The 21,638-nt window shown below is 38.0% G+C and overlaps 1 protein-coding gene across 1 annotated transcript; it reads right to left on the bottom strand.

The window, feature by feature from the left end:
* Window positions 1-453: 453 nt before the first annotated feature.
* Window positions 454-11,431, bottom strand: LOC102219989. Its single transcript, XM_005799458.2, has 12 exons — window positions 10,499-11,431; window positions 9,465-9,604; window positions 8,382-8,557; window positions 7,482-7,642; window positions 6,623-6,763; window positions 5,426-5,547; window positions 4,591-4,759; window positions 3,592-3,737; window positions 2,348-2,472; window positions 2,142-2,268; window positions 1,042-1,175; window positions 454-660 (listed from the first exon to the last, which is right to left on the bottom strand). The coding sequence occupies exons 1-12, from the start codon at window positions 10,918-10,920 to the stop codon at window positions 535-537; spliced, it is 1,989 nt and encodes a 662-aa protein (XP_005799515.1). The 5' UTR covers window positions 10,921-11,431; the 3' UTR covers window positions 454-534.
* Window positions 11,432-21,638: the final 10,207 nt, after the last annotated feature.

Raw genomic sequence — 21,638 nt, 5'->3', positions numbered from 1 at the left:
CTTATGTTATGAGATATAAGTATTATATCTCATTACAGTTTGTTAGTCTCCCTGGGAAAAGTTTACTCTTGGGAAACTCAAATCAATTGTTGAATCTCAATTTGTGACTTTGAGGACAAAGTTTAAACTATTTAGAAACATTTTTTCATCTATTTGAGCTCTGAATACAAACTCAAAACAAAAGTAGAGAAAACTACTGAATTTACTTTGATTTATAACAAGAAAAGTTTGAATTTATATTTTGAATTAAATGAAAATCTTTTGAGCTTCAGAGTTTCAAATTAACGATGATTATGTGCAATTATGGAGAAGAGGCTCTTGAGATGCAAGGTAGTTTCTTGAAGAGTGTAAGATGTTTAGAGTCCTCTTGGTGAATGAAGAAAACATTTTAAAAGCTAGATGCTTTAGTCACAGCATTCCTGGAAATATAAAGTAAATAAAAGACTGAAAAACAAAGTGAAAAAGTAGAAATTTATTCTTTGATTACACATTAAAAGTAATATTGAATCAGGATTAAGATTTATTGTAGTGGCATCATTTGTAGAAGATGAGAAAAGACGACATGATGATATATCCAGGCTGTTGAGCTGGATTTGGATCCTGGCCGTTAAACCAGCCAAAATAGACAACGGTGTTGGAATCAAAGTCGCTCATGTTCAACTGAAAGACGACAGAAAGAGACAAAAGAAATATAGTGAGTCTGAGACATTTAGCATTACTTAGTGAAGTCTAATATCTTAAACATGAAAACAGGTCAATATCTCACTTCAGTGTAATTAAGGACTCCTCTGATTTAATTGTTTGCTTCAGACATTCATTGCTGTGGAGAATTGTTGTAATTATGCTATGGAAGATCATCTAATACATTACGGCTGAAACGATTAATCATTTGAAAATGCAACCTAATGATTAATCGTTCGGTTCTAATTAACTTCAGAAATATTAAGTCCAGGATGATTTCATTCATGTACTTCAACTCTCACTGACATCTCTTGTTTGATTACATGTTGTAAGAACGAAGCTTTGTGTTGGTGGACAAACCTGTTTGGTGACGTCGACCCTCCAGGGGTCAACCTGCAGGCCATCACACCAGCCTCCTCGCCCATACAGCCATGTGCCGTGTTCATTCGGTACGGCGCCGTCTTTTACCCGCATTGTGCAACCAAGAGCCGTTCCTGTGGGTCCAAATGCCACAATTAAAACACATTAATGCACAACAACTAGTGCAGAACTCACTTCATTACCAGTTTTACACAGGATTTTAGGCAATTGACAATTTGATCATAATGATGATTAATCAGATTTTTTATTTAACAAGTTTAGCTTATTTTACACAAATTTAGAAATACAGCTAAAGATCCAAATAAACAATTCAATGAATTTTTAAATAGGAAAATAAAAACATTTTGCTGCATAAAATTTAATAGCAGCCTTAAGTGTACAGTTGATTATTTGCAGCTAAAGATATTTCTACCATCAACATGTGAAAAGCTCAGCCAATTGATAAGTCTACTTGACTTATCAATACAGTGTAGGGCTGATCTGACGATTATTGTTTTAATTAAAAATACATCATACATCATTGTTTAGATTAATAACAAAAAGAATATATCTTTATATGTATATCAATTTAGTGGCTAACAAAGATAAAAATAATTAGCAAAAATAATAATAATAAATAAAACCAAATCTTTGTTACTATTATGGTGGCCACTTTTGTTTCTCTTGATTGAAAACCTGAAAATGTATCAAATCATGATTTAGAGCTAAATAATAATAATAATTTATTGATCCCCTAAAGGGGGGAAATTTAGTTTGTCCCAGCATTGCACACAATAACAACAATAATAAATAACAATAATAAACCTTAACCTCTATGGTTCAAAAAAATTAGCTAAAACTGCATTCAGAAGTGAAGGATAATTATTGATCTGAATAATTTTTTGGCTTACTGATCACTTCCTAGTGTTATGATATAAACAATTACCTGAATTTGAAAATTTAGGTAATATTGAGGAAAAATAGCTGAGGTTTGCTTAAACACTGCGCTTGTTTCATTACTTATTCTGTATCTATTGATTAAACATTATTCATTTTAATCAAGTATTTGGTTAAAAAGTGTTTTTGTGAGCTTTTCTTACCTGCCGTGTCAAACGTGTGAGTGTTGTTGTAAATGCCGTTGATCAGGAAATGGTGGGAAGTGACGCAGAACTCCCCGCAGCCATTCTCGTCGCTGCCGTGGCCCGTAATAACGGCATAAAGCTCCACCTGGAACCAACCACAGCTGGTGAGACACTCCAGACATGAAGGATGTAAAAAAGCCATTGATTTCCAAACCATCTGGTACCTTCTTAGTAAATGAAGGAATGAGGATCTTCGTTGGCTGGTACCTCTTGTTGTAGTTTTTGTCAAAGGTTCCCCCACTGAACAGAGGCGTCACTTTGAATGGATGAAGCTTGGCCATATCTTCATCTGTGATACCAAATATTTGTATCTATTACACAAATATACTTTTAGTTCAGGACAAATAAACTGTACTAAAAGCTTTACTGGTTTGTCAGCTTCCATTTAACATTAAATGTGACAAAAGATTTTATGTCTGATTTAGAAATAAGTTTTATAAGATGGAAGTGAAAATGGAGATAAATACATATTTTTATAAAGGTGACTTATTATGCTTTCTTGAACAGGTTTGGATACGTCTATGGGCTGCACAAAACATGTAATTTACATGTTTTGCCCAAAATCATTCTTAGATAATGAGATTTTAGTCTGATCAGTTCTGTATTTTGGGGCGTCTTGTCACTTTAAATCCAAATAAGCTGCTGCTGGCCACGCCCCCAACCCAACATTACACTCGCATATGAAAATGGCTGCAAACAGATGCACAATTTTCCAACCGTACATCTTTGAAAAGCAGAAGTGGAGCCTCCTGTACAACCAACAAGAGTGCAACAACAAAACGTGTCATTTCCAGCAGCCTTTGTACAGCGCATACAGCGGTAAAACTAGCTGACCAAACTTCCTAGAGCTCTGCTTTGGTTGCTAGGTAACGGGGCTGGGCTGGGCTGGGCTGGGGTTGCTAGGTAGGTGATTTAAAATGTAAAAATGTATTTGGTAAAAAAGTAAAAAAAAAAAAAAAAACTTTCACAAAAACTGCAGGTCTTAATTCTGAGAAGTTACTCTCAGTGGGTAGAGAATCCAGAAATTTTACTCTAGAGTAGCGATACTTTTTGATAAAAATGGTCAAGTAAAAGCAAAATGTTCTGCATAATAAAAAACATTACTCTAGTAAATGTAACTCCTTTTTTAGCTGCCTTTGTACAGAACTAATACCAGCTGGCTAAATGTGCTCGAGCTCAGCTTGGGTTGCTAGGTAACGGGGCAGCGCCTGCTGACTTATAACATTACATTCTGGTTGTTGAAATGGGTCCTAAAAATTATTAACTTATCATCCAAAACTGCTCGGTGGGGTTTTTCAAGCACTTGAGATGCGTTTAGAAGCAGTAAAATCCCAAAATGAAACATTAAAAACTGGGAAAATGTGAATTTTGCATGATGCATCTCCTTTAAATCGGGAGCTATGTTTACCTGTGTGGTTGCTGACGCTAAATCTGAGGTTGAGGGAGGCGACCCAGGGCATCGCCCAGGGCACCGTCTTCATAGTGAAGGTGCATTTGCTGCTGTCCAGCACAGGGATGAGAGGGGACACATCTGTCAGCCAGTGTCCAGTCCCTCTGCCAAAACAAAACCGACTCTTATGTCTCACACTTCAGCAAAATAAGCAATCAAATACACGGATGCAGGTGTTTTAGTCTGCCTTTTGATATTTCTGTATTTTAAATGTGCCTTGCAAACTTGTGAATTAATATACCTTGAACTTTTTCAGATTTTGTCATGAAATGACCACAGACATAAAGATATTTTTTTAAAACTCTTTCCTACTTGTCAACTGAAAGCAACTTGTTGGAGTGCATTTTATTTAAAGAGTAATATTTATTTCATGTAGAATAAAAAAAATATAAACTAAATTCATATTTTTTACCTTCACAATTATGCACTACTTTGCAACAAAATAAATTTTTGTTGTCATTTGGCTCAAGACAGTTTAAGGGGTATTAATAATTTTCAAGAGTCTAGAAATCATAATCTTAAAATAGAACTGTGAAGTTTTCCATTTGACTCAATTGAGAAAAAAATTGTATGCAGAGATTTATGAGCAGGTGTTTAAAAATGATAAAGTCTAATTAAAATTCAACTTAAACAATTGAAAAATATTTTAACTCAACTTCTGCCTTCAAATAGTTAGTACTTTAATTTCAGCAAAAGAAAAAGAACCAATTTTTTTAAAATGTGCATTTATTTCTTCTCCCTTTATGAGTTGCAATTTTACTTATTTATTATTATTAACATTATTGAAAAGTTGCATCTGATTTTAGCTACATAGTTTAGCCAACTGAAGGCTGTAAAAGATGCATTGCATCTTAAAATATCAGCACTTTGTGATGTTTTTATGCTTCCTTTCCTGTAAAATAAAGTGTTCAAATGAAAGAGAAGAAGCAGGAAGCAGCAGCATGTTGGAGGCGCTACCGTCGAAAGGCAGTGATCCACCGTCCCAGCTCCGTGTTGCAGTACGGACTCAGCTGATCGCAGCAGACGAACAGCTGGACGGTGTGATCCCACTCAGCGCAGGACGAGTCCCTCCTGCCGGGACACGACAGCGACGCGTCGAGCTCCAGCGTGTCAGAGTCCCACACATCTGCCAACAAAAAAAACAAATAAAATATAAAACATGCGTCTGAAGTCAAATGCAAGAGAAAAATTCATATTTTTTCACTTTTTGTGTCTGGGGTATCCAAACTTTTCCATGTAATTTCCCCCCTAAGTGCATTAACCTTTGACCTCATTTGCAAATGCACAGACAATGCAACAAAATATATAAAGCAGCATCAACTTTAAGAATATATTTTATTCACTATTCAATAATTAGTACATTCATTTAGCATAAATGCTTCCTCATAACGTCTTATTTTACATGGCAATAAGTTTTGTGGCAGAAAATGTCATTTCCAGACAATAGATTACAAGTTTATTACCAAGCAACCTGATGAATTTGACAGGCAGTCAGTCAGAAAATGACCTTCAGAAGCAACATTTAAAACAATTATTTTAAACAATCATTGAATAACAGAATACCAAAAAAATATGAAATTCAGCTTTTAATGGTTTTACTTTTTTTTTCTCTCATCTTTCCTACAACTTTCTGAAAAACAACTTTGACAAACCCTGTTTCTTATGACCTAAAAACTAATCTACCGACAGATGAACTGTACAACCAGTCCGCTCGTGACCAGTCACATTAGCAGGTGCATAAACAAACTTAACAATGGTTCTCGTATCTCATAGATAGAGCTGATTATCTCACCTGCCGGCAGTTCGACTGTGGCCACTGCTCCTTTGTCGCCTTGCATCGTGACTTGGTCAAACACTGGAATGATTTTTGCAGGACTTTGGATTTTGTTACGCAGACCAGCAGCAAATTCAAACCTGGAGATAAAAAACCCCCAGCAAAAACAAAGTGTGAGAGAAGTTTCTGCTGTATGTTTAAATATAACACCAGCTGACAAAGGTTTAAGACGTATGGGCAATAATCAGGCATGATGGTGGGGGCATCATCTTTGGGTTTTGCATAAATCAACCAATGAAACATAATGCAGCATTTAAAATAGCTCCACAAGGTTTTCTGAAGTATGTATTTAAAATAATATACCCAAATCTATGTTAGTTTTTCTCATCAATTACAAACTCTATTTCAATAAGTTAACACTTTGGTCGACTCCATCCGAAGTGCAACTATCAGCAGCTGCCATAGTTCCAGAGAAAATGAGGATGGATCACAAAATAATTTTATTTTTTGCAATATACAATATATGAACCTTTTAGAAATGCCATAAATAAGGCTATACATTTTTGGAAACTATCGATCCGCCTACAGACATACCTGTGCAAAGATTGATGCAGCGTAGGTACAAATAAAACAAATTTACAGAGATTTCACTAAAAATCAGACCTAGAAAACTGGATAGTTCTTGTTTTTTTTTACTTACAAACTTAAACTTATTTTTAAATGTCTAATTTTTTAAATACCTGAATTTATTTTACGGAATTACAATTAAACAATTTTAAAAAAATTATATTTGGCTCCAATTGAACGGTAATTTTTGGAAATCCAGTAAATGTAAAATGAAAAGATAAATTATTTAGGCACACTTTACTAAGAAGAAAAAAAATTAAACCATCAACATACAGTATATGTGTATATATATATATATATATATATATATATATATATATATATATATATATATATTGGCACTACTAGAACTCCATACAATGTCTTTTTGACTCTGTACTGCAACCATTGGGCTTAAACTCAAATGCTTCTTATCAGCTTCCAGCCAAGATTCTGACGTTTCCATGGATACCTTGTATGTTTACATTTGACAGACTGAGGGGAGACTGTGCAGTAATAATGAGTGGAGGGGGAAAAAAGTTAAACTCTGCCCCTTTTCCAGGCCTTAGACAGATTTTAGCCAATAAAGAGTGATTTTATTGTCCTCACCACTGGGCCTGCCAGTTGACGAAGCTAAATGAAGGGTAGAGGAACCAGCCCGTCTCAGCCAGCGCCCCCTGCTGGTCAATACTCATGAAGAAATTTGGGGACGGTGTGGTCTGAAAGGAAACATTCACCAACTTTCCAGACCTACAAAACAAAACAAAAAAAAGCAGAAAGATAGGTTGAACCTTAAAAATACTAATAATTGCTAAATAAAACTTTAAAAAATGGCTTTAAAATGTGGTCTGTGGGTTAGGAATAGACAAATAGATGCGTGAATAAAGTCGTAATATTATGAGAACACAAAAAAACAATCTTTGCAATTGCTGTGAAGTTATTCTTTGACATTGGTTTTACAAATGAGGAAATTATCAGTAGTTTATTACAACTTTATTCTGATACAATTACAACTTTTTAGCATCGTTTTAGGACTGTATTCTCAAAAGATTATGACTTTATTCTCGTATTATTTTAAATTTGTCATATATGTTCATTCATCTAATCTTACAATTTATTATATCATATCATATCCTAATTCTTGAAATATTTGGACTGTATTCTAATAAAATGACTTTATTCTTGTACTATTATGCCTTTTATGATGTACGTTTATTCTTGCAATATGACTATTCTGGTAACATTATTAGGTCTTTATTCTCATATTATTATAACTATTTTTCCGTATTTTTTTTACTTTATGTCTAGTAATATTATAACTTTATTCTCGTATTTATTTATTTTCTTAGCCTTGCCCTAATCCTCCATCAAAGTGAATTAATCCGGCCGTCCAGATTTCTGCCTCTGAAACCTTTGAAACCAGCATCAACATTGGGAGGCTTTTAATCCCCATCTGAGCCGGTCTTACCGGAGCGCCTGAGCGACCGAAAACTCCTGATGCACCATGGCAGCCGGGACGGCGAGAGGAAAGAAACACTCCTCTCCTTCACAGTTCATATCCTGGATCGGGTTGCCGGGGAGCGAGTAGACGAGGACGCCGGACGCGTTGGCTTTAGCCATGTTCCTAACCTGGAGGAACAAATTAATCAGCCAGTGTTGATTTCAACATTAGTCACAATTCAAGCCCCTGGTGTATTATTAAAGTACTCAAAAGGGAGTTTAAATAAAACACACAACTTCTCTTTCACCATGCTTTTTTTTAAGCCAACAAACTGATTTCCCATTGATGGTTAATTTTTTACTCATTAAAACTAGCAGTAGGATTTATTTTTAAAGCCTTAAATGTTTGACAACATCTCCTCTTCATGTTTTCACCTAAAATAAATCTAAATTTCCTTATTTTTAGAGACACATAGCACATTATGTCCCATGTCAAATTTATTTCTACAGCACTTTACTGCATCAAAGTTCTGTGTGTCAAATGCAAATAGCCAATGTAAATGACAACACAAATCAATAAAATAAAACTATGCGCTAAGAGTAAATAACCTATTTTATGTCTACATATTAGTGGCATTTTATAAGCAGACTGTAATGTTTCTTTGCAACTAGTTAATCTATGCAGTTCCTTGTTTAGGTATTAAACAAAAAGACTAAAAATATGATTTAAAATAAGACATTTAAAGACATTTGGAAAGCCTGGAGAACTGTCAACAAAGACCACTTTAACATTTCCGTGAAAGTCTGGCTCATTTGCTAGACAGAAAGGAATAGTTGGTAGTGTAAACTTTTTTCACAGCACTTTATATACTTAGAAAAATACAGCTATTAGATATTTCTTAATTTTTAAGAGTTGAATTTAACATACCTTAGTGAAGAAAGAGCAGTTCCCTTCTGACACCCAGGCCACAGCGCCCCTTAGAGGCGGTGAGGGTTCACACCCATCTCCAGCATCAGCCAGCTGATACGTCTTCGGACTCCAGCGTCCCATGAGCCAATCATACCTGGCATCCAGCCTCTTAACAATGATAGGCATTTTCCACCCTGCCGGAAGTAGCATGGTCAGTAATGGACGACCTGGTCTTCAAAAGTCAAAAAACTAACACAAAATAAAACTCCTCTCTATTGAGATGCAACTAATTAATCTATTTACAATTAATTTTTTATTAGATTAAAATTAGTTTCAATCGGTTAACTAATAATGTCCGCTTAGACCATAAATAAGGCTATAAACTTTTAGTGTTGTAGTTTGACCGCCATCCTGCAGAGGGCGCCGCTGGTCATCTTTAACCAGAGTGTTAATAAAGAAATTAAAGATGGCGGAGCTATTCTTGAACGGTAAAGGGACACGGTCCAAACAGAGTCCGGTGTGGGACGCTAAACGCATTTTAAGCTGATCTGTTTTTAAATAAACACTCGACAAAAATCATTAAGTTATCAATTTATTTTTAAAATTTGAATTAATAGCGGTTATTCAGCCGAGCTGTATGACGGGGCCATGTTATGAGCTAATGCATGAGGCTAAGTTTTTACTTTTTAAAAAAGTAACGACAGACGGTACTTCTGTATGAACATATCTCTGTTTATGGGAAATGAAGTTTCACATAATTTATTCTTTTTATCTTTTATTTTTCCATTTAGCAACCTAAGATATTATTGTTTTGCTATATTTTATAGATAAGTCTAAGTTTAATAATGTAACAAACCCCACAGCTTTCAGTCTATTTAGTTAGTATTTAATACAATTGAGACTATTTATTTATTTATTTTAATTCAGCAGTTACAAAAACTTTACCCTTTATGGAAAGGCCCTTTGTGTTATGAAAGACAGTTGACCCTCTTAGTACAAGAGTAAACAGGTTTTTAAGAAAATGGCCGCTTATCCATAAATCAATAAGATCAATGAATTGTAGATTAACTCGTTAATCGATAACTAGCATAATCTCCTTACCATCAGAGATGAAAACAGCCTGTGAGAGGCCACAGTTGTGTCCCAGGCAGCCCCAGTAATAAAGCACATAGGGGATCCAGTTACCCAAAGCGAAGACCGGCACTGGAGAGAAGTGCAGCCGGGTCAGAACCTCCTTCCTGCTGTTGGGCCAAAGAGTCTAGTTAAAGTAAAGACTCAGCACCGAGTTTGTCTCTTCACACAGCTGTTAGCTTTAGCAAGGAGTGTGACAAAGCACAGAGCTTTGCAGGAATATTATTATCCATTGCACTTTTCACATTTAATCACAATAAAAACAATCTTCTAATATATTTAGAGGCACCAGGGGGTCAAATACAGATACACACCACACTTTCCAGAGTTTTATTGGTGAAAAGCTTTTAAAAACATGCTTCATTTGCAAGTTTTAAATTCTGTACCAAAATTTTTGTGTTAATTCATTTTAGAAAATCCCAATAAATTACATTGAAGTTTGCAATGTATGCAAATGTGGAAAGCTCAATGATGATGAAAATTTTCTAAGGAATTATGAGCATAAACCACAAAAAAACAAACAAAACAAAAAACACATGAGTGCTACTATGAGTTCACTTCAGTTTCACTTCCTCATCTGAAATAAAAAAAAAAAAACTCCACACTTCCCTTTATGGCTGTTTTGGTCAGAGTTGGCGCTTTTTGTTTGCAAACAGATGTTTAGGTTTCCATTTTCAATTATTACATTTGTTTATATTGTTTTTTTATACTCAGTGGGGTATATTTTGTCACTGTGCTGCTACATGTAAAATTCCTCCAAATTAAAAAATTAGCTTGTCAACCTTCTCCCAGTGCCAACTAAAAACAACCAATCAGAGCCAGGAGGCGGGTCTTAGGAAATCGATCTTTTCACAGATTATCTGTCTCATGCTGTCACAATATGGTGACAGTTTTAACAAAATGTAAAAGATCTTTTTTATTTATTTTTATAAAAGTTACATGCTCCTAACTAAATATTTAGCTCCAAACTGAGCCCCACTAGAAGGGAGTCCCTCCCAGCTCACCTGTTGGCGGCGGCCCGGTGCAGCTGCTCCCGCATCCACAGGGCATCACTGACCGCTGAGTCGTCCAGTGACAGGAACAGCACCTGGGTCCGGTTCGGCAGCCCCTCAACCAGACTCTTCAGGGAGGACTCGGAGCTCCAGAGACACTCCAGGAACCCGGACTTGTTGGTGAAGGCGTGGATGACCAGAGAATCCTTCACGGCTCCACCATCGGGCTGGTAGGAGAACATCCCGTCCAAAGTCGGGACGTGAAAAGCGGTGGCCCGGTCGCCAGGCTCCGGACCGGCACCGGGCTGCGGACCGGAGGTGACTGGGTGGAGATGGGAAGTCTCGGTCAGGATCAGACGGCTCCTCTTCGGCCCCAGCTGAGCGTCAGTCACATGAGCTGTCGCAACAAGCAGGAGCCAGAGCAGCAAGGCCATTTTTCCCACCGCCACACAGGACAATGAACTCACCACGGAGAGCTCAGCACCTGCATCACCGAGAAACGTCCACCCGACTTAAAACGCTTCCAACACAACAGAACTCACCGTTTATCTTCATACATCCACTTTCGATTCGGAGGCGGGACGGGCCGCCTTTTACGGCAGCCCTGCAGTGCCAAAAAGCTGAGAAGCTAATTTAGTCTCCGCGGTTATTTTATTTATTTTAGTTAGTTTGCTTTGAATCCGCAAAACAATTTATGTGTAGGTAAACAACTCCAGTAAAGAGCAAAAATAATTCAATGTTTTGATTATTCTATAGCGCAAGAGGCGCTTTGGACCATCCTCTTAGACTAAAATCCAAAATCAATAATTGAAAAGACTTTATATTTATAATACAGATTGTTTTTTTACGACAGCATAATTGCAGGTAGAAAAAAAGATGTAAATTTAGATAATTTCAGAGATTTTCTAGAAAATAACAAGGACATATCTGAGCATGAAAAGTCAAGAATTTGGTAGAAAAAAACTCTGAAATTTTGAGATTAATCTCAGAAATGTTCTAAAAAATAAAAAAAAATACCTTTCTGAGCTTGAAGGCAAAAAAATTGCAAGGAAGATATACTCACATTTTCTATATAAAAAAAACTTGGACATTACGGAGTTTCCTTAATCTAAACATTTCTGTATTTTTTCTTGGAAATTTGTGACTTTTCATACTCAGAAATGTCCATAATTTTTCTAAAAAACATCTGAGATTAATCTAAAAATTTCTACATTTTTTTGGCAAAAATGTACTTGTTTTATCTACAAAGGCGCTAATAATAAATCGTTGTAGATTTAAGCATTTTTATTTTTTGCATTTAATAAATCCTATACTTAATTACCACAACAAAATGACAGGTATCAGTAATATGTATTTATTTTTTTTAATTAAGGTGGAAACTAAGTGCTTCATTATTTTCCACATCAACATCCCATAGAAAAATTATAATTTTTTTTATATATGTACGAAATAAGTTGTTAAAAACAGCACTCTTAAATTTAATTTGACTATCATTTCTGAATAATTTTAGTACAGTTAATATATTCTGGATGAGGAAACTAAATGCCAAAGAATTAATGTAATAAATGCCAGCAATATTCACAGAAGAATTTCTTCCCACATAATTGCCTCAGGCTGTGCGTAAAAGCGTGCTCATGCCCCGTTATAAACCCACAATTCCTCTCTATAAACTCAGAACCATCAAGCTGTAAAATATTAATTATCCAGAATAAAGCTGTTAATTCAGAGATTAATGGCGATATGTGGTCTTTTTTACTTTCCCTGCTTGTCTCCAGTGTTTTCTCTCAAGAATTTGACAGGTCACTCAGAAATCCAAAAGGTAAGACACACCTCAACTTTCCCTTGTTTCATCTTACTAAACAGAAATAAATCATTTATTTTGTTTCTATAGTAGAACAAATGGCCAAACAGTGATGTAGTTTTAGCACACCAAGTAATGAATTTGTGGTTTTGCAGGTTTCTTTATTGAAGTAGACTGTTAACAGACAAGATATAAGAGCAACAATGAGCATCTCCATTAATTAATAGCTGTTACAGCACTGAATTATCTTTGACCTGAATCCAAATAAATATTTATTTATATTTACATTGCCAATTTCATCTCCAGAAAAGTTACCTTTTGTGTTAAACATTGGAAATAAAGTAAAACAGTCCAGATACAGTAAACCTTAAACATTAAGGGTAATGTTACGCAGTGGAGATAAAATAAATTGGGGACATTAAACATCCTGGAGAACTTTAAACATTGGGGATAACATTGTCCCAGATGTTTAATATCGCCTCCTTTTCTGTCATCTCAAAGCAATCTTCATGTCGAATCTCCACATTCAAAGACAAACTCCAAGGATTTTCTGGTTTTATTAATTTTTATTTTAACAGATTGTGAGAACATCCCTGTAAAGACATAAAAATGGTCACGCAGGAATGGAAGGGAACCAGGATGGATGGATGGAGAGAACCCGGATGGCTGGAGGGACAGAACCAGGAATGGATGGAGTTCATCTGGGTCAGAAAGCAGCTACTCATCAGGACGATATAGTTAAATCTTCATTTTCTTTTCTCAGATCTGGTCAGTAGGAGAAGCTCGCTGCGTCTCCTCTTTTTCAGTGTCCGTCGGCTCAATGTGACGTAGAGACTCAAACTGAACAGGCGAGGCCGTTTTTAGGCCGTTTGATCTCAAATCTCTACCACCAATGGAGCCTCAGATGAGCGAGTCGTAGCGACACACCGCCGACCCGTTCGGCTCATTACTGACGGCACCGGAGTCCGAGTCCATGGAGCTGCTGTGGGACACCTGATGAATCGCTCCCTGCTCAGACACAAATAAAAAGGAGAAAGAGCAGAAGTTATTGTGAAAAACGGTATTGAGACAATTTTCAACTAATACAATGGCTACAGTATAATAATGAAAGAACACATTCTCAAAGACCAATAAATTTTAAAAACCCAACTGAGAAGAAAGAAGCTGCTGAGTGGAGGACCAAAGCGAAGAAGTCCTCTTCATTCTCAAACTTTAAATTCTATTGAATATTTAATCCTGGAACTGTAAGACATTTAAATCCTATCCTAAATAAACAAAACTACAAAATAAAAGGATTTATGAAGTCTTTGGTCTCAACTAAACCCTTTTCGTAAAAGAACAATTTTGTTTACAAAACACCAGATTGAAAACTTTATTCATCCAGTATTTGGTAGAAACAGAAGCAAATCATGCAAATGGAAATTGAGAACGGAAAGGCAACAGGACAGGTGCAGGTTTCCAGGTTAGGGTGACGACTAACCCTTTAATGACTCGGAATGAAATCACCGCTTTTTAAAAACTCACTTAAACAGCAAAATACCTGCAGCATTCCATAAAGATGATTTCTAAGAAAGTTTCAAGTCAAAATGGAGAACAATCAGGAAGCGTCACCTGGGAAAGCTTCCAGGGTTTCCTCCAGAAAACATGCTGAGCCCAGTGGAAGAGCTGCTGGGATCATCCATCAGTGGTCTGCTGCGTGTTTGGGTTAAAAATGTCAAGTTACAGAAAGTCAGAGGTGCAGGATCAGGCATCAAACTCAGAAATAACAGCATGTGAAGCCAACAGGCAACTGATGGGACAGCACAATTGGTTCACAACTCCTGTCAGTTTAATCCCTCAACTATAAACCTTTAGCCTAATCTGTCTTTACTGTCACTGGTGGAGAAAAATCCCTATTTAAAATAACAACCCATAGCCTGGTGGGGGGAAATAAAGGCTGATAAAACACTGGAAAAACTGACTTCTGTCTATAGCTCTGGTTGTAGGCAGGAACCCTGTCTATATCGCTGTCTCTAAACAGGAACACTGTTTATATTTCTAAGTGACATTTGGGCTGCTCTTGGTCCGATCCCTCACCTAGGACCCGTTTGCCCCGGCAGACCTGACCCAAATAGGCATGAAGCCTCCGACAGCCCTAGGATCACTGGGACACTCAAACCCCTCCACCACGATAAGGTGGCAGCCCACGGAGGGGAAAAATGAAGACAGAAACAGTTCCATTCTCTGACCTGAACTGATCTGGAGAGAGGCCAGAAGGTGGCGCTCTGGTGTTTCTAACTAAACAAGAAGTTTAGTTAGAAACTAAACCTTTTCTAACTAAAAAGTTTAGTTAGAAAGTAAACTGTTTATTTTCTCTGTCATTTTTCTCTCCATAGAAGCTACATCTGGTCTGGCGTCGACTAGCTGTGGTTGCTTCCTGGAAAAGGGCATCGGTTGACATGATGCTGCCATCACCTAATCCCTCTCCCTTTCATTTCCACATGGATGAACAATCTGCTGTGTGTGAGAAGTGTGTGTCCAATTTTCTTTGTTTTTCTTCTTTTGAGTGTTTTGATAACGTAGCGACTCAATATTCTAAACATGGAAAGTTCTCCTGATCAGTTGATCTGTTGTTGTGTCTCTGCTCCGTCTTCTCTCAGCTCCAGTCGGTCATGGCAGATGGCTGCTGGTACTGAGCCTGGTTCTGGTTCTGCTGGAGGTTTCTTCCTGCTAGAGGGGAGTTCTTCCTCTCCACTGTCACAACATGCATGCCCTGTATGAGGGACTGCTGTAAAGTCAACGACTGAACACAAGCGATTTGCTTTCGCCCCCTGCTGGTCAGGGGGAGTGAATGGTATAAGTAATGACTCCATACAATCTGCTGGGTTTTATTTGGTACCAACTTTTTAAACTACTTTATAATTAACTCAAGCTAATGAATTGATAACTTGGACCAATAGTAATCTGACTAAATTGAAATGACTTTTCATAAAATGCCTTGAAAACAACATTGTTGTGAATTAATGTTATAATTATAAGCTTTTCATTTTTTGGTGTCTACCTTTGGGGTTTTGACTGTTTTGGTGTCTACTTTTGGGGTTTTGAACTTTCTTGTATTGGTTGTTGGGGTTTTTGTTTGTTTTATTATATTGTTTATTGGTGGGGCTCATTTGTTAGTTTGAAAGTTCAATTTTATATATTGTCAATTCACAACAAATGTCGTCTCAATGCACTTTGAAGTAATGTTAGTTTAATCACATGTACTCCAATTGCTACAGTTGATTATTAAAGTAGTTTAAAAAGTTGGTACCAAATAAAACCCAGCAGATTGTATGGAGTCATTACTTACACCATTCACTCCATCTGACCAGCAGGGGGCGACAGCAAATCGCTTGTGTTGAGTTGTTGACTTCCTAGCAGTTCCTCATGCAGAAGTTGCATGAAGCGACAGTGGAGAGGAAGAACTCCCCTCTAGCAGGAAGAAACCTCCAGCAGAACCAGAACCAGGCTCAGTACCAGCAGCCATCTGCCATGACCGACTGGAGCTGAGAGAAGACAAAGCAGAGACACAACAACAGATCAACTGATCAGGAGAACTTTCCATGTTTGTGGAAATGAAAGGGAGAACGATTAGGTGATGGCAGCATCATGTCAACCGATGCCCTTTTCCAGGAAGCAACCACAGCTAGTCGACGCCAGACCAGGTGTAGCTTCTATGGAGAGAAAAATGACAGAGAAAAAAAACCCAGTTTAAATAAATAATGTAGTAGAAACAGAAAATGACAAACAGCAGCATAATACAGACAGATCATAATACACCAGTCCAAGCCTTTTCATAATCAATGCCATAACCATGGTAATGCTAAAATGATCCAAGAACATATTCTCAAATAAATAAACATTACATTTTAACATCAACACTGAAGTTGGAAGACATTTTAAATATCAAAAATAAATAAACAAAAACAAAATTAATTATGAAGTCTCTAAAGAAAATTGTCCATTAAAAAAAAGGAAAAAAATGGCTAGATGACGCCAAAGTACCAGACCCAAGACATATCCAGCTTTTGGTAGAAAGAAAAAAAAAAAAGATAAACTGAAGTTGTTTTGATAAATGTTTTAAGTTGAGCCATTTTCCTCTGTGGGCCGATGAAGGCTGAAATCCGAAACAAAAACAAATGATCCAGGAGGATTCCTGAAGGACAACAGGACAGATGTAGGTTTATGGTCAAGCACTTAACTCAGAATTTCAAAAACGCAACTATCACTTAATTAAATAAGCAGAGTACCTGCAGCATTTCTTGAGGAAGACTGTTGAACCCAATGGTAAGGTCACTAAGGTCATCCATCAGCAGGATGGCGATGAGGTTCTTTTCCATCATCATCGGGGCAACAATCCAGAAGGGTTCCTGAAGGACAACAGGACAGGAGGACAACAACAGGACGGGTGCCCTTTGACAACTCAATCAATAGTCAAATTTCAAAAACTGACACTTGTAAATATCAGACAGCAAAATACCTGCAGCATTTCTTGAGAAAGACTACCGAGACTGATGGTAGGGCAATTAAGATTATCCATCAGCAGGGGCAAGGGAGGGCAATGAGGGTCTTCTTCCGTCGTCGATGGGGCGATGAGGGTCTTCTTCCGTCGTCGATGGGGCGATGAGGGTCTTCTTCCGTCGTCGTCGGGGCGATGAGAGCTTCTTCCGTTGGTCGTTGGGGGTCCGATGAAGGGCGAAATCCAAGACGATAAACCAGATGATCCAAGAGGATTCCTGAAGGAAAACGGGACAGAAAGACAAGACGGATGCAGGTTTAAGGTTAAACCTTTTAACAACTCTGAAATCATCACATTTCAAAAACTCAAAAGATCTGTTAAATAATAGCAAAATACCTGCTGCATTTCTTGAGGAAGACTTCTGAGCCTGATGGTAGGATCACTGAGTTCATCCATCAGCGGTGAGGGTGATGGCCTTTTCCGTCTGTCATTGTCGGGAGCAGTCAGGGAGTGGATGAGCCACTTGAGGACTTTTCCCCCCAATGAGTCGTTGCTCTTGTCGGTTTTTGCCGTCACTGCAATAGAATCCAAGTTTGGTTGTTAGCCATTGGTCGGGTTCGTTTTCACACAAACCCAACCGAAGAGCAACTAACCACTTACCCGTCGGCAGGGTTCGTTTTCACACAAACCCGACCGAAAGGCAACTGGCCCCTTACCCGTCGGCAGGGTTCGCTTTCACACAAACCCGACCGAAGGGTAATGCTAATCCCTTACCCGTCGGTCGGGTTTGTTTTCACACAAACCTGACCGAAAGGCAACTAGCCCCTTACCCGTCGGCAGGGTTCGTTTTCACACAAACCCGGCCGAAAGGCAACTAGCCCCTTACCCGTCGGCAGGGTTCGTCTTCACACAAACCCGGCCGAAAGGCAACTAGCCCCTTACCCGTCGGCAGGGTTCGTTTTCACACAAACCCGACCGAAGGGCAACTAACCCCTTACTCGTCAGCAGGGTTCGTTTTCACACAAACCCGACCGAAGGGCAACTAACCCCTTTTCCCGCCGTGAGGGTTAGTTTTCACACACACTCAACCGAAGGGCAACTAACCCTTTACCCGTCGTGACCTTTTGTAACCAAGATCAGAACCAACTTTCAAATAGCCTACCGTGTTTTTCTTTCGAGGAGCATTGTGAATGGAGTGGATCGATCCCGTCATTGTACTCGTTTGTTACCAAATTCCTTGAACTCATCCGATGATTTCATAGCCTTTAGGAGTGGCTACAGAAGTACCAAACCACATTTTCTGGCTCTGGATTCACACACCGAGGCCATCTGGTGTCTTCAGAGTTGTTGTTCCACCTCAACAAAAACTATTGATCGGTGATCGGCTTCTACATCTTCCCGGTCCATATACCATGTCTTCCCGGTCCATAAACCATGTCCATATTCCATGTCTTCCCGGTCCATATACCATGTTTTGACAGGGCCTTAAATTCCCAACCATGAGCTCAAAACAATCATCCACCAAAAACCAAAAAAAAAACTGCAGTTATCAAACATTGATTAAAAGTTATGCAAGCTGAAGCAGAGACTTGTATTCAAAATGTATGCTGCGGCAGTGAATAGGAAAGACTTCCCTTTAACAGGAAGACTTTCCAAAATAAGGTTAACACTGCACCAATTATTTAAATTGGTTAAAAGGTAAGCTAAAGCAATGACTTGTACTGGGAATCCCACTTGGTGACAGTGGAGAGGAAAAACTTCCCTTTAACAGCAAGACTTTCTAGAAGAAGTTAGCACTGCACCAATTTAAATTGAAGTTATACAAGTAAACTTAGGCAATGCCTCATAATGAACATGCATGTAGTGACAGAAAGGAAAAGCTTCCCTTTAACAGCAAGTCTTTCCAAAAATAAATAAAATAAAAACCAGTTACCAAACTTTGGCTAAAAGTTATGAAAGCTTAAGCAATGCCTGATGTTGAGGATACATGTGGTGACAGTGGAAAGGAAAAACTTCCATTTAACAGGAAGACTTCCAAAAAACACTGCACCAATTACGTAAATTCATTAAAAATAAGCTTAAGCAATGCTTCCTACTGAGGATCCACATGGTAAGAAGAATGGGAAAAACTTCCCTTTAACAGGAAGACTTTCCAAAATAAGGTTAACACACTAGACCAATTATTTAAATTGGTTAATAGTTAAGCTAAAGCAATGACTTGTACTGATTATCCATCTGGTGACAGTGGAGAAGAAAGACTTCCCTTTAACAGGAAGACTTTCCAAAAAAATAATTAAGCACTGCACCAATCACTTAAATTCATTAAAAGTAAAGTAAGCTTAAGCAAGGCCTCCTACTGAGGATTCAAGTGGTGACTGTGGAGAGGAAAAGCTTCCCTTTAACAGGAAGACTTTCCAAAAAGAAGAACTTCCCTTTAACAGGAAGACTTTCCAAAATGAGGCCAACACTGTACCATTTATTTAAATTGGTTAACAGTTAAGTAAGCTAAATCAATGCCTCATATTTAGGATGCATGTAGTGACAGTGGAGAGGATAAACTTCCCTTTAACAGGAAGAACCCTCCAGCAGAACCAGAAGTTGGCTCTGTATGAAAGGCCATCTGTCACTACCCCCGGGGGATTTGAAAGGACAGGATAAAGAGAGAGACAGAAAAAGAAAGAGCTGCTCCAGGACTGTTTCTATAGGAGAAAAGAGTTAGTTGTAGTAGAAGCTCCTTTGGTGGAATCATCTATGAGGAAAAATAAAAGTTATTTGCAACAAAAGGTCTGCCAGTTGCTAGGAGAAAAAAAAATGGGTTAAAAGAAACTTAAACACTGAAGGACAGGTCCCAGTCGATCCTCTCCAGAAGGAAAACATGGAGTTCAGCTGAAAACCTGCAAATAAGAGATGGTGGATTACAGTGTGAACATTACCTCTGTGACGTCCGGCCTGCAGCTCCAGGAGATCTCTCCGTTGTCGTCCAGAAGAAATGAAGTCGCACGAGGCCACGCGTTGTTTCGGCGCAAAAAATTAATCGGTTTTCACGTTTAAATTGAACGTAAATTAAATTTGTTTGAGTTATTAAAGTATGCACCCTAAATTTCAAACTAAATATTAAGTAGGTACAAAAAATAAAAAAATAATTATGCATGTTGTAGTATAAAGATCTCATTTTCAACCAAAAACATATTTGATATTCATTGGGAATATAATTATCCTAATGCATCTATGCTAATGTGAACATAGCCACATTAGATTAGCACTGATAAGTAGGTATGCTATCAAGATTTATTAGTGATATTTACAAAACCTAAGCTGAATCACGTCTTACAGCCTCTAAACTGTGTTTGCCAAATCCTTGGCAGCCATCTTTCTTTCGTGACAACTGACTTTAAGCCAGGAATTTCAGACTGTAGATATCAGATTCTATTTACACCTAAACCTGCACAGGTCACAAGACCACAGCAACTGTTTCAAACACTAAAAACCCAATGACGGAAGGATTTAAAACAGCAGAATCCTTCTCAGCTCATTGACTCTCAGCAGAGAATCAAACCAAACCAGCACATCGAGAGGCCTAGCGTTGGCCTTCAACAGCGTTAGCATCAGCAGCGTAGCAAAACCCGCAACAGCTCCTACCCTGAGTTGTCTTCTGGACCCGCCATTGGAACAGTTCTTTGACTTAACAAACCTTTGACGGGTTGGGCGGATCCGCCAGGCACCTTGTAGCGATTCCTCAGCTTGACGGAAGCGATCCTCAGCTTGATTGAAGGGAATCCTCAGCTTGATTGAAGGGAATCCTCAGCTTGATTGAAGGGAATCCTCAGCTTGATTGTAGTAAATCCATAATCGATCAGCTGCTCGCTCCAGACGCCATTACATCTCCTCAGATGTTTCAGGGACGCCAGCAACCAAACAAACCACCACCGAGAGGCCGTGGTCGGGTCTCTACTTCTGTGCTGCTCTTTCTAGACACAAAAAATGGCTTCACTAACGTCATCGGTGGAAAAAGACAAACGACTTATAATAAGGTTTCCAAAAAAATAACTTGCCGAATAACCAACGCAGCGATTTCAAACATGGCGCTCCCGCGGCCTACTTGGCGTCACTGCGGCCTTCTCGCAGGTCAAGTACAAGACGCCAAAACTAGGCCTCGATAAACACCGACTCGGTGTCAGTTGGATCCACAAAAGTTTCAGTCACAAGCTGGGCGTCCGCTTGGATTCCGCGTGTTGGGAGATCAGAATATATCCTTCTTAATCCAGGTCAAAATGTCCATGACAATCAGACCAACAGCTCCGTGTCTCCGTGCGACAAAATGCTAGCCGCATTTTTTTTTTTTTTTTTTTTGAAAACGCTCACCTAGGAGCTGCGTCATATTTATATCCAGCAGGCGCATGCGCGTCACCCTAAAAAATGGCGCCATTCGCCACTGTTGCTAGATTTGACATTTTCCAGGCCAAACACAGGATAAACCTAAACCTGTCAAACCTGCCCAACTGCAAAGACAGAAACGAATAATAATAATAAAACTCATGTTATTAGCACTATGTGTTTTATTCATAATCTATCCCTAATATATTTTTAGAATATTTTAGAGAAACAGCTCAATTTTATATTCATTTTTTATAATGTAGGACTGATTTAATTTTTTAAGTTTTCAAAATGTACATTTTTCTAAGAACAAACTAATACAGCTTTAGAAAAAAAATTGAGAAACAGCAAAAATGTACTTATATTTTTATATATATAAATATATAACTATATCCATCGTTTTTAACCTTAAAACTATATGAGGGATAAACTTGCTTTTTATATTTTCAAAACTTAATACCAGACTGCTGCTCCAGTATATCCTGACTCTTATGGAGAGT

Source organism: Xiphophorus maculatus, chromosome 3, assembly GCF_002775205.1.
Source record: "Xiphophorus maculatus strain JP 163 A chromosome 3, X_maculatus-5.0-male, whole genome shotgun sequence".
Classification (NCBI taxonomy): Eukaryota; Metazoa; Chordata; class Actinopteri; order Cyprinodontiformes; family Poeciliidae; genus Xiphophorus; species Xiphophorus maculatus.
The sequence above is the reverse complement of the archived record's forward strand: the minus strand, read 5'-3'. Positions and strand labels throughout refer to the sequence as shown.